The sequence below is a fragment of the Dictyostelium discoideum genome (genome assembly GCF_000004695.1).
Source record: "Dictyostelium discoideum AX4 chromosome 2 chromosome, whole genome shotgun sequence".
In the NCBI taxonomy this organism is placed as follows: Eukaryota; Evosea; class Eumycetozoa; order Dictyosteliales; family Dictyosteliaceae; genus Dictyostelium; species Dictyostelium discoideum.
This window is the reverse complement of record NC_007088.5, coordinates 5,012,306-5,024,805: the sequence shown is the minus strand read 5'-3', so window position 1 is coordinate 5,024,805 and position 12,500 is coordinate 5,012,306. Positions and strand designations below refer to the sequence as shown.

General features: G+C 19.0%; 2 protein-coding genes across 2 annotated transcripts; one reads left to right on the top strand and one right to left on the bottom strand.

Moving 5' to 3' along the window:
- Nucleotides 1–4,975: 4,975 nt before the first annotated feature.
- On the top strand, nt 4,976–7,804 carry hbx2 (homeodomain containing protein; the record flags this gene model as incomplete). Its single annotated transcript, XM_638654.1, has 1 exon — nt 4,976–7,804. One exon carries the CDS (start codon nt 4,976–4,978, stop codon nt 7,802–7,804), a length of 2,829 nt encoding a protein of 942 aa, XP_643746.1.
- Nucleotides 7,805–8,047: 243 nt separating this feature from the next.
- Nucleotides 8,048–12,132, bottom strand: DDB_G0275129 (hypothetical protein; the record flags this gene model as incomplete). Its single annotated transcript, XM_638653.1, has 2 exons — nt 8,048–9,967; nt 10,072–12,132. The coding sequence occupies 2 exons, from the start codon at nt 12,130–12,132 to the stop codon at nt 8,048–8,050; spliced, it is 3,981 nt and encodes a 1,326-aa protein (XP_643745.1).
- Nucleotides 12,133–12,500: the final 368 nt, after the last annotated feature.

The following is a 12,500-nucleotide window of genomic DNA, read 5'->3' as shown; positions in this document are numbered from 1 at the left end:
ATACACAATTAATCTCAAGAAAAAGAGAAATAAAAAAAAAAAATAAAAAAAATATTACCAAAAATAATTAAAAAAAATATAATCAAAAATAAAAAAAAATTATTGAAAAAACATTTTAAATAAAATTTTCAAATAATCATTTTAATAATAATATAATAAATAAATATAATAAAATAGAAAATAAAACAAAAAAAAAAAAAAAAAAAAAAAAAATTAAAAAAACATTGCACAACGGGTAACAGTTTTTTAAAGGAAAAAAAAAAAAGGTAGGAAATTCTTTTTTTAGTATGAAATGATTTTTCATATTTTTATTGTATCTTTCATTTAAAATCAATGTAATTTTATATTGTTGTTCAACCACATCTCACTTTTAAGAAAAAAAAAAAAAAAAAAAAAAAAAAAAAAAGAAAAGAAAAGAAAAAAATAATTAAAAATAAATTAAAATAATATTTACAACACACAATATCTAAACCGTTCCCAAATAGCTTGATTAAAGTCTCTTGGGTATGGCAGTGATTCTAAGTAATTTTTTAATTAGCATAATAATCACATTGAAAATTCCCCAAAACTCAAGCATAAAAACTTGAATATCCCAGAATTTTTTTAATTTTTTTTTTTTGTGCGAGTGAAAATAATAAGAATTTTTTTTTGCGTTAGGCGACAAGATACTCTTGGTAGTTTGGTTTTTTTTTTTTTTTTTTTTTTCTTTTTGTATACCACATTTTTATTCTTTAAAACCCGAACGAATAAACTTTCAAAGTATTTATATGTAATTATTATTATTATAAAAAAAAAAAAAAAATAAAAAAAAGAATAAAAGAGGTAAATAATAAACAGATAAATTGTTATTTTATTAAAAAAAAAAAAAATTAAAAAAAAAAATTAAAAAAAAAATTCATATATTCAAAAGTAAGGAAAAAAAAGAACTATTTTTAAAATTTGATATTTATTTGTCAGTTGGTGTGTGAGTGTATTTATAAATTTGTTGTGTGCGTGTGTTAACACTGGTTTGTGTGTTTCAGTTCAACTGTTTTTAAAAAAAAAAAAAAAAAAAAAATGTTATATGTGGGTGTGTATTTGATGATTTGTTTTTGGAGTGTATATATATATATCATTTTTTTTCATGCGACGGTATGGAATTTTTTTTTTATTAATATAATGATTAAATCACCCCCTCATTTTACAAGTGACCTTTTTGTTGTTTGTTTTTTTTTTTTTTTTTTTTTTTTTTTTTTTTTTTTTTTTAAAAATAATTTTTCTTTTTTCAAATAATACATATTCATCAATATTCTCCAAATTGTCATTCAAATACACACTATATCATAATTACTTTTTTTATTGTTCTACTAGATGTAACAAACACAGATTCAATATTTTCTTAATCCAAGTTTGTACGTTTTAAATGAAAATATTGGTATGTGTATTTTTAGGTAGATTGACCATAATAATGGTACACACAAATTTTATTTTTTAATTATTTTGTTTATTTTTAAAATTATTTTTTTTTTTAAAAAAAAAAATAATAAAAATAATAATAAAAATAATAGTGCCAATATAATTTTTTATTTAAGAAAAAAAAAAAAAAAAAAAAAACAAATCAAATCAAATCAAATCAATACCAAATCAAATCTATTTATTTTCTTAATTCTAATTTTATTTAAATAATTGTATAATCATATTAAATCTTTTTTTTATTAATTTTTATTTTTAAAAAAAAAAATAAAATAAAATAAAAAAATAACAATAAAGTAAATAACAGATTTTTTTTTTTTTATTGTCATTTTTATTTTTTTTTATTTTTTTTTATTTTATTATAATGTATTATTTTTATTTAAACTCGTTTAATGTTTATATCCAATAATAAAAATATCAGAGTATATTTATTTTTTTATTTTTATTATTTTTATTATTTTTTTTATTTTTATTATTTTTCATCTCACATAACTGGCATAAATTTAAATATCTCATTGCCAATCAAAACAAATAATGTGTTAATTTTTTATTATTATTTATTTATTTATTTATTTTTTAATTTTTTTTTATATATTTTTTTTTTAATTCAATTATTAAATAATTAATAAATATAATAAATATATATTTTTATTAATTTTTAATGAAATCATTCAGTTAATGTACTCATTAAAATAATGTGAAATATGGTTCATTATGGAGTCAGTTTCAAATAAAAAAATCAAATTTAAATCTTGATTTATTATTTTTTATTATTATTATTATATTTTTTTTTTTTTTTTATATTTTTTTTTGTTTTGATTACCAATAAAATTTTTTGTTTTCTATAGAAACCATTAGGTTTTTTTTTTCATTAATGTGGTGCCATTACTCAACACATTATGACTCTCTCTCTCTTTTTCTCTCTCCACACAATATTATTTATATTCACACTCTTGGAAAAAAAAAAAATTTTAATAAAAAAAAATAATAAAAAAAAAAAAATAATAATAAAAAAAAACAATTGTTTATTCTTTTAAAAACATTTATTTTTTGTTGTTATTAGTTGTGATGATGGTGTTATTATTGTTAAACAAGGGTGGGTGACTTAAAATTCCAATGGGGTTTATTAATGTGGAAAATGTTTAAATTAAATACCACTTACTCACCCACCCACTAACTCACTCACTCTATATCTCATTCAAAAAAAAAAAAAAAAAAAAAAAAAAAAGAAAAAAAAAAAAAAATAAAAATAAAAAAAAAAAAATAATAATAATAATAATAAAAAACCCACACACATGGATGTGATTTGTTCGTTATATGATAAATTAATAATAATATATAACAATAATATAATTAGATCTTCACACACATTGAAGAGCTTTTTTTTCCTATTTTGATATTTTTTTTTAAATTTATCGATAAATTTTTTTTTTTTTTCAATTAAATCTCTTTTTTGTGATCCAAAACATTCCCATTAAATTGAAAATAAAAAAAAATAAAGAAAAAAAATAAAAAAAAAACAAAAAGAAAAAAAAATATTTTTTATAAAAAAAAAAAAAAAAACCTTAAACACATTATTTATTCCTAATAATTGTATTTATTATATAACACCTGTACCATATTGTATCAATATTTAACAAATAATAATAATTTTTTTTTTTTTTTAAAAAAAAAATAAATAAAAAAAAAAAAAAGTAATCAAAATCAAACACAAAAATTGTAAATATAGTCATTGTTTTTTTTATTTATTTTATTTTTTTTTTAAAAAATTAAGTCAATCAATAACTTAAAATACCATTTTAAAGTGTATAAATTCTATATTGTGCTTTAAAAAATTAAAAAATTTTATTTTAAAAAAATAAAAAAAGAAAATAAAAAAAAAAAAAAAAAAAAGAACCCAAAAATGAAAAGTGCCAAGGAAAAAGAAAAATTAACTGTTGCCCATTTGCATGTTTTTTTTTTTTTTTCTTTTATTTTCTTTTTTTTTCTTTTTTTTTCTTTTTTATATAACACATTGTTTTTTTTTTTGCCTTTCTTGCAAATCTAGGAAATTTTTTAATTTTTTTAAATTTTTTTTTTTCATTTTTAAAATAAAAATTCAAAAATAATAAATCCAATGAAATTTTTTGGTGTGATGTGGGTTTGATTTTTTTTTTTATTTTTTTTTTTTCAGTTTTTCTATTCATTTTTTTTTTTTTTGATTTTATATTTGTACAAATTTATAAATGTTTAAAAATAAAAAAAAAAAAAAAAAAAAAAAAAAAAAAACCAATATAATTATTATTTCAAAACAAAAAAAAAAAAAATTGTAAATGTCTTTTCATTTTTTTAATACTATTATTATTTTATTCCCTTCACATTTCAAAAAAAAAAAAAAAAAAAAATCAGTTTTCGAAAAAAAAAAAAAAAATGTAAATTGTTGATTTTCTTCACTTAATTTATTTTTTTTATTTTTTATTTTTTTTTTTTTTAAATTCACCAAATTTTGTATATCTAAAACATCACAAACCATTTTGTTTTTTTTTTTTAAAAATTTTTTTTTTCAATTATTTTGGTCATCAATTTACAAAATTATTTTTAAATTCACACAATTCAATTTTCACAAAAAAAAAAAAAAGTTTTTATATATCTTAGGTGGGATATTTTTGTTTGTTTAAAAATAATTTACTTTTTTTATTTTTTTTATTTTTTATTTTTTTGTGGTGTTAAAAAAAAAAAAAAACAATTCTCTTTAATAAAAGAAATTAGATTTAAAAAAAGTGTGGGGATTTTTTTAGAAATCAAAAAAAAAAAACTATATTTAACATTTTAAATATCCATAACCCCATTTATTTTGTTAATAAATCTTGGAATTATTTTTTTTGTAGTTGAAAATGTGTTGGCGTTATTCAGTGCGTCATGTGTTTATCACAGTGTTAATTGGATTAAATGTTCACTAAAAACCAAGATATATAATTTCACATAAAATTCTAAAAAAAGAACAATTATTTGTAAAACCATCAAAAGTCTATAATTAACATTATTACCACCCACCCAAGTTTTCTTTTTCTTTTTTTTTTTATTTAATTTTTATTTTTTTTTATTTTTCTTTGCCCATTGGAGTTTTATATATACCTTTATGTTATTTTTGTCATATTCAAAAACCTAAATGTTATAATAATCTTTATTATTATTATTTTTTTTTTTTCTATTAATAAATTATTTTTATTTTTTAATTTTTTTTTTTTAATTTTTTTTTTTCCTTTATAAAAATAGAATTTTTTTTTTACTAAAATTATTAACTTTATTTATTTAAATTTATTTTTTTATTTATGTATATGTATTTATTTATTTAATTATTTATTTCAAAATCAGATTTTTAAAAAAACACGCAAATAAAATTATAAATTCCAAATCACAAATATAAAACAAAAAAAAAAAAAAAAAAAAAATAATTCATCAAAATATAAAATATAAAATATAAAATATTTTATATAAAATATAAAATATAAAATATAAAATATAAAATATAAATAACAAAACAATGAATATTGGGTCATTATTACATTCATCAATGCTAGGCAAGCAATTTCAATCAAATCAATCTCAACAAGAGGTGGTTAGTAATAATATTGCCGAATGCAACGAAAATAATAATAACAATAATAACAATAATAACAATAACAATAATAGCAATAATAACAATAACAATAATAATAACAATAATAATAATAATAATAATAACAATAATAATAACAATGATAATAATAATAATAGTAATAATAATAAAATAAATATTAATGAAAGTAGCCAATCAATTACAGAGACTGTTAGATCTCCATATTCTTCACCAAGTTCATCAATATCTAGTCCATCAAGATCTCCATCACCAAATTCACCAGCATCGTCATCTCCAATTCACTCACCAATTCCAAATACAAATTTCAAACAAAGTGGTGAATACCAATCAATTCCATCACCTCAAAATATCCACGGGTTAAATAAAAAGGTCAAAGTTGATATGTTAGAATCCCCAAATTCCTCAAATTCATCACCAAGCTTTTCCAGTAATATGTCACCGTCCTCCTCAAATTCACCAAGACACAGAAGTAACAGTACTTCAAATAATAAATCACTTTTACAATATCAATTTAATCAATCAAATCAATCACCATCTTTTTCACCTTTAAGAAATAATAAAAATAATAATAATATTAATAATAATAATAATAATAATAATAATAATAATAATAATAATAATAATAATAATAATCAATCGCCATCAATGAATGGAAGTCCATCATCAAATTTATCAAAAAGTAACTCTGGTATACCACCACTTCAATTACAAGCACCATCAAATACTTCATCACCTCAATTACTTTCACCAAATCATAATCAACAAAGAATTTCCCCAAACCGTTATTTAAATGGAGGTAATAATAACCATAATAATAATAATAATAATAATAATAATAATAATAATAATAATAATAATAATAATAATAATAATAATAATAACCATAATAACCATAATAATAATAATAATAATAATAATAATAATAATAATAATAATAATAATAATAATAATAATAATAATAATAATAATAATAATAATAATAATAATAATAATAATAATAATAATAATAATAATAATAATATTAATAATAATAATATTAATAATAATAACCATAACTATAACCATAACCAAAACCATAACCATAACCATAACTATAATAATAATAACCAAAATAACCAAAATAACAATAATGATGATAATTTCTCACCATCTCATAGTCCAAATCTTTCACCATCCAATTATAATAGCTCTCCAACTCATTATGGTAATAATAATAATGATACACCAAAACGTTCTCATGCCAGTTATAAAAATAATAATAACAATAACAATAATAATAATAATAGTAACAGTAGTTTTGATGAATATCAACCACAACAAAAAGTTTCAAGATCAAATTCACCAAATAATGATAAAGAAAAGAAAAGAAGAACAAGATTAAAGAAGGAACAAGCTGATATTTTAAAAACATTTTTTGACAATGATGATTATCCAACTAAAGACGATAAAGAAACGTTGGCCAATCGTTTAGGTATGTCTTATTGTGCCGTTACTACTTGGTTCTCAAATAAACGTCAAGAAAAGAAAAGAAGAGGTGATGTCGCTCCAGTTCAAACCGGAGGAAGAAGAGTTCCTATTGATGACGAAGATGATTATGAAAATAGAAATGGTGATAATTCACCATCAAGAAATCAAGGTGGAGCCATTGAACTTCTTAAAAACTCTTCTTCTGGTTTAACTCCAATTCTTGAAAGTCTTAATGTAAAACAACAAAATAATATCAACTTTTTCAAAAATAATAATATGGATAATAATAATAAAAATGTTCCTCACCTCTCTTTATCAAATAATAATAATAATAATAATAATAATAATAATAATAATAACAATAATAATAATAATAACAATAATAATAATAGAAATAGAAATAATAACAACATCTATAACAATAATAATAATAACAACAACAACAACAGTAATAATAGAGGTAAAAACTTCTCTGACTCTGGAAGTTCTGATTCTGATTCTGAATTAAATAGACATAACAATAATAACAATAACAATAGTAATAATTATAACAATGGCAATAGCAATAGTAACAATAATAGAAATAATAATAATAATTATAATTATAATAATTATATTAATAACAATAATTATAATAATAATAATAATAGACAACATTGTGATGATGAGGAAGAAGATGAACAATATTTTAATAATAATAATAACAACAACAACAACAATAATAATAATAGAATCTCAGATTCTTCTGATGATCAATATTTTTCTGATGATACCAACAATAACAATGATAACTACAATAATGGTAATAACAATTATAACAATAACAACAATAATAACAACTTTAACAATAACTATATGAATAACTACAACAATAATTATAACAATAATAATTATAATAATAATAATAGCTATAACAATAGCAATGGTAATAATAACTTTAATAACAACAACAACAACAATAACCAAAATAATAATAATAATAATAATAACAACCAATACAATAACAACAATAAAAATTATTTGAATAATATTCCAAGTTCAAAGAAACATCAACTACAAGGTAATTATGAAAGAAGAAATAGTTTACCGAATAGTCAAATACAAAACAATTTTAATGGCGATAATAATAATAATAATAATAATAAAAATAACAACAACAATAACCAAAACAATAATGGCAATGGTAATAACAACAACAATAACAATAATGACAATAATATTTATAAACGTCGTCATAGTATGGATGATGATTGTCAACAAAATTAATATATAATTAAAATCAAATATAAAATAATTAAATATAAAACATTTTTACTAGTTTTTCTAGAAACTCTTTTTTTTATTTTTTTTTTTTCCAATATTTTCCAAAAAAAAAAAAAAACAAAAAAAAAAAAAATTGAAGTTCTACTGTAAAGATAAAAAATAATAAATATATAATAATAAAACTGTAAATTCTTTTAAAAAAAAAAAAAAAACCTTATTGTTTTATTAAGAAAAAAAAATTTTATTCTAAACTTGGTTTTTATCGATAGAACCAAAATTGAGGAATCTAACTTTTTTGGTTTTAGTATCTTCATTTTCTTTACTGATAGAAATACATCTTTTTTTTAAGATTGAATTTATTTTTTTACCAGTAGTGGTAGTTTCTTGATTTTGTAGTAATAAAGCGGTGGAGTGAGGTTTTAAATTTGTTACTTTTAATTTTTCTTCAAGATTTGAAACTTCTTTGATTAATATTTGTTTGGAGTGTTTTGATTCTCCACTACTATTACTACTTGTTTCTGAATCAGATGATACAGGAGTTGATAAAGAAGAGGACGTTGTTGTTGTTGTGGTGGTGGTGGTGGTGGTGGTTTCATTTACAGGTGAAGAGATATCACTTTTTTTATGAAGGAAAGGATAAAAGAATTGAGTTGAAGACAAAGAATTTTCATCATGGTTTTCAATATTTACAGTGGTTGTTGATGGTTTAGTTTTCTTTTTCTTTGGTCTGTTTGATGATGTAGTATCTAAAATCCCTTCACCTTTGAATAAACTCTTTTGTTGTTTAAAATAATCGACTAATAAAGGTTTAACACCTTCCTTATTTGATTTTGAAATATTATCTAAAAGATTATGTTTTAATGTACTATCACTCTTATTATTATTATTTTTATTATTATTATTATTATTATTATCAATATTATTTAATTTCATATATTTTTTCATTGGAGTATTAAATAATTGTAATTTTTGTTTTTGTTTTTGAGATTTTGTTAAATTAGTATTACAATCAATTAAAAAGCTATTTAAATTTGAAGTTGCATCTTTTTTAATTTTTGATTGATGAGATGATTGTTGTTGTTGTTGTGATTGTGATTTTTGATCTAAAAATTCTTTTGATAATAATTTAATTATAGATTGATGAAATTTCTCTAAAATTGGATCAGTATAATAACTGAGTAAAATTTCTAATTGATCATAAATTTTCTCTAATAAATCTTGATGAATAGTTGGATCAAATTTGAACAATGGGAGTAATTTAACCAATTCTTTTGAATGACCTCTAAAACTTGAAATCAATTCAATACAAATTGATAATGCTAATTTTGGGTGACAATCTGAAACTTTAAATTCTGAAAATCCTTGATTAAATTGATTATTAATTTCTTCATTATCAAGACTACTAATATTTTGATTTTGATTTTGATCTTGATAATCATTATAATTTATAATTAATGAATCTGAATATAATGATTTCTTCATTGGTCTATCAATTAAAGATAAAACAAATTTACCAAAATCAATTAAATTAATTGTTGAATAAGGTGAATGAAAAGAGGCTGAATTACAAATTGATTGAAAACAGTCCATTATACAATCAAATAATAACTTTTTGTTATCTAAAATATCGGAAACATAGGCTTCAAAGAATAGTTGTAAACATTTTCTTAACTCTATTAATTCAATGGTTGATGATGAAAATAATTCCAATAATAAAAACTTTAAAATCTTTTGATCATAAACAATACCAGCATATAAAAGTTTAACAAAACCTTGAATTGAAATTTCTCTAATCTCTAAATTATTATTTCTACCTTGTTTATTATTATTATTATTATTATTATTATTATTATTATTATTATTATTATTATTATTATTATTATTATTATTATTATTATTATTATTATTATTATTTATATTATTATTCATATTATTATTATTATTGATATTATTATTATTAATATTGCTACCTATTGTTTTTTCATTAAAATTTGTAAAAGTTTTTCTAATCATTTTATAAAGTGACTCTGTTTCTTTTGGTATTTTATTTGGTGAGCCAAATACTAATAAAATATCGAAAATAACCTTTAAACATGTTATTGCAACATATTCAATATCATTTTCAATGATTTTTTCAAATAATTTTAAATATTTTAATGCTTCTTTCTATATTGTAAAAATAATAATGACGATAATAATAAAAAAAAAATGTATTAATAAAAAATATACCTTTTTAATTTGTTATGATTATGATTATTATAAAGACTTACTTTTCTATGTAAACAAAATATACCAAGATTTTTAATACCAATACTACGTAATTCTGGTAAAGGATGTTGAATCGATGGTAATATAACCAATTCTAAAAGTCCATCAATTTCTGGAGAGTTTGAACATTTTTTAGCATTTAATAAAAGGAAATGAGTAATGATTGAACATTTTTTAATTGTATCGGTTTGTTTATCATTAATTTGTTTTTCCAAAGTTTTAATTGCTCCTTTAATCTTTTCAGCTTCAATTGGTTGTTTCTTTTCAATCTTTGCAAATGCTTTTGATAATATATCGATTTTATTTTGTTTTTCAACAATTTCTTGATCCTCTTCCAATGGTTCAATAAAATCTGATATTATTTCAACAATAAATACAATGAAATCTCTTTCAACTCTATGAAGTAATGAAAGACATTGTAATGTTTGATCAATTAATAATCTACTTTGTTGGTTATTGCTATTAAATTGTTCTTCATTGGCATCTTCGTTATCATCGTCATCATCATCATCTAATTGAACTGCTTTTAATAATTCACGTAGAAACACTGAAATATTTGAACGACCTACTTCATCATATGAAAGGTCAAAATATTCTAATAGTTTTAATAATTGAATGAGAGTGAATACATCGGAATTCAAATGATTGAATAGTATATCTCTATATTCGGTTAGTGTTGGTAATAAAGAATCAATCTTTTCATTGGCTTCTAAAGTTTTTAAAGATTTTAAATATTGAAATGATAGTTTACAATGAAATGATTGCTCTAATGTTAACTCTCTAATATCATTCAATGAAAACTCTTTGATGTTTGCTTGTTTGAATAATGATAATAATACAGTTGATAATATTTCACTATTTTCATCACCTACACCAATAAATTCTAAAAATCTATAAATCCAATTTTCATCATCATCATCATCATCCCCTTGATTATCATTGAACATCATCATTTTATCATTACCATTATTATTATTATTATTATTATTATTATTATTATTATTATTATTATTATTATTATTATTATTATTATTGGTTTGTTGTTCTTGTTGCATAAATGAAAACCATTTACAAAACATTTTACCAGCAAATTCAGCCACTTTTTCATTTGGATCTTTAAAACTTGAATTTAATATCATTAAAATTTGATCTCTTGATAAACTATCAAACTGAAAACTATTTGATAATATTGATAATGCCTCCAATCTAATATTCTCTTTAACATCTTTTGTTCTTGTTAAAATAATATTTAAATACTCTTCTTTACCTAATTGATTCTTGAATTGTGATAAACACTTTAAAATATTTAATCTAACATTCCATATTAAATCATTCTCTAACATAATCAATAAACAATCAATTAATGTTTGAATAATAACTTTAACCTCTTGTTGTTTTTGTTTTTCTTCTTGTAATTTTGTTGGTGATATTTTATTATTACTATTATTTTTATTTTTATTATTATTATAAATCATAATATATATATTTGTTAATTTTATTAATAAATTTGAAATTATTAATCTAACATTTGAATTTTTATCTTGATATCTTGATATTATTTGATTAATTAATCTATTATTTATTAAATTGATATCAAAGTTTATGTCATTTATGAAATGATTCAGTATTTGTAATGATCTAATTCTAACAATAGATTCTTTTGATTCTAAAACTTGTGATAAAAATGTTATTATTGAATCATAAATTTGTAACTTTTTTTGATTAAATTCATTTAATTTTTTATTTTCATTATTATTATTAGGTGTTGTTGTTGTTGTTGTTGTTGTATTTGATGGAGTTGCAGGAGTATTTAAATAAATTAAAAATTTAGATAAAAACTTTGAAACATTATTAATTGAATCATTTGAAGTTGTAATTAAGTATATTTTTAATGGTGATAAAAAACATTGATAAAATGTATCTGTTTCTTTTTGGCTATTTATTAATTTGTTAAATTCGAAAAATATACTACTATATGCTGAAATATTACTATCTTTATGAACATTTATTTTAGAACTATGTTTAAATTGCTCTACTATTATACTTGATATTGATGTTGTCATTTATATACAATTTTTTTTTTTTTTTTTTATATACAAAACAATTTTTAAAAGATTATATGTACAATGTATTTGTTTATGTTATACGATAAATAAAAAAAAAAAAAAAAAAAAAAAACAACCCGCCCAAAAAAAATTTAAAAAATTAAAAAATTAAAGAATTTTTATAATTCCAATTTTTCTAAGAAAAATGATGTATTTGGTAAATGTGGTTTTTAAAAAAAAAAAATAAAGAAAATATTGTTTATCTGGGTTTAGGATCTGTTTAAATTCAAAAACTATAATACTATCAAATGTGAATGTAATTCCTATAAAAAAAAAAAAAAAAAAAAAAGAAAACAAAATATAAACACAACCCCTTATTTAGTTCT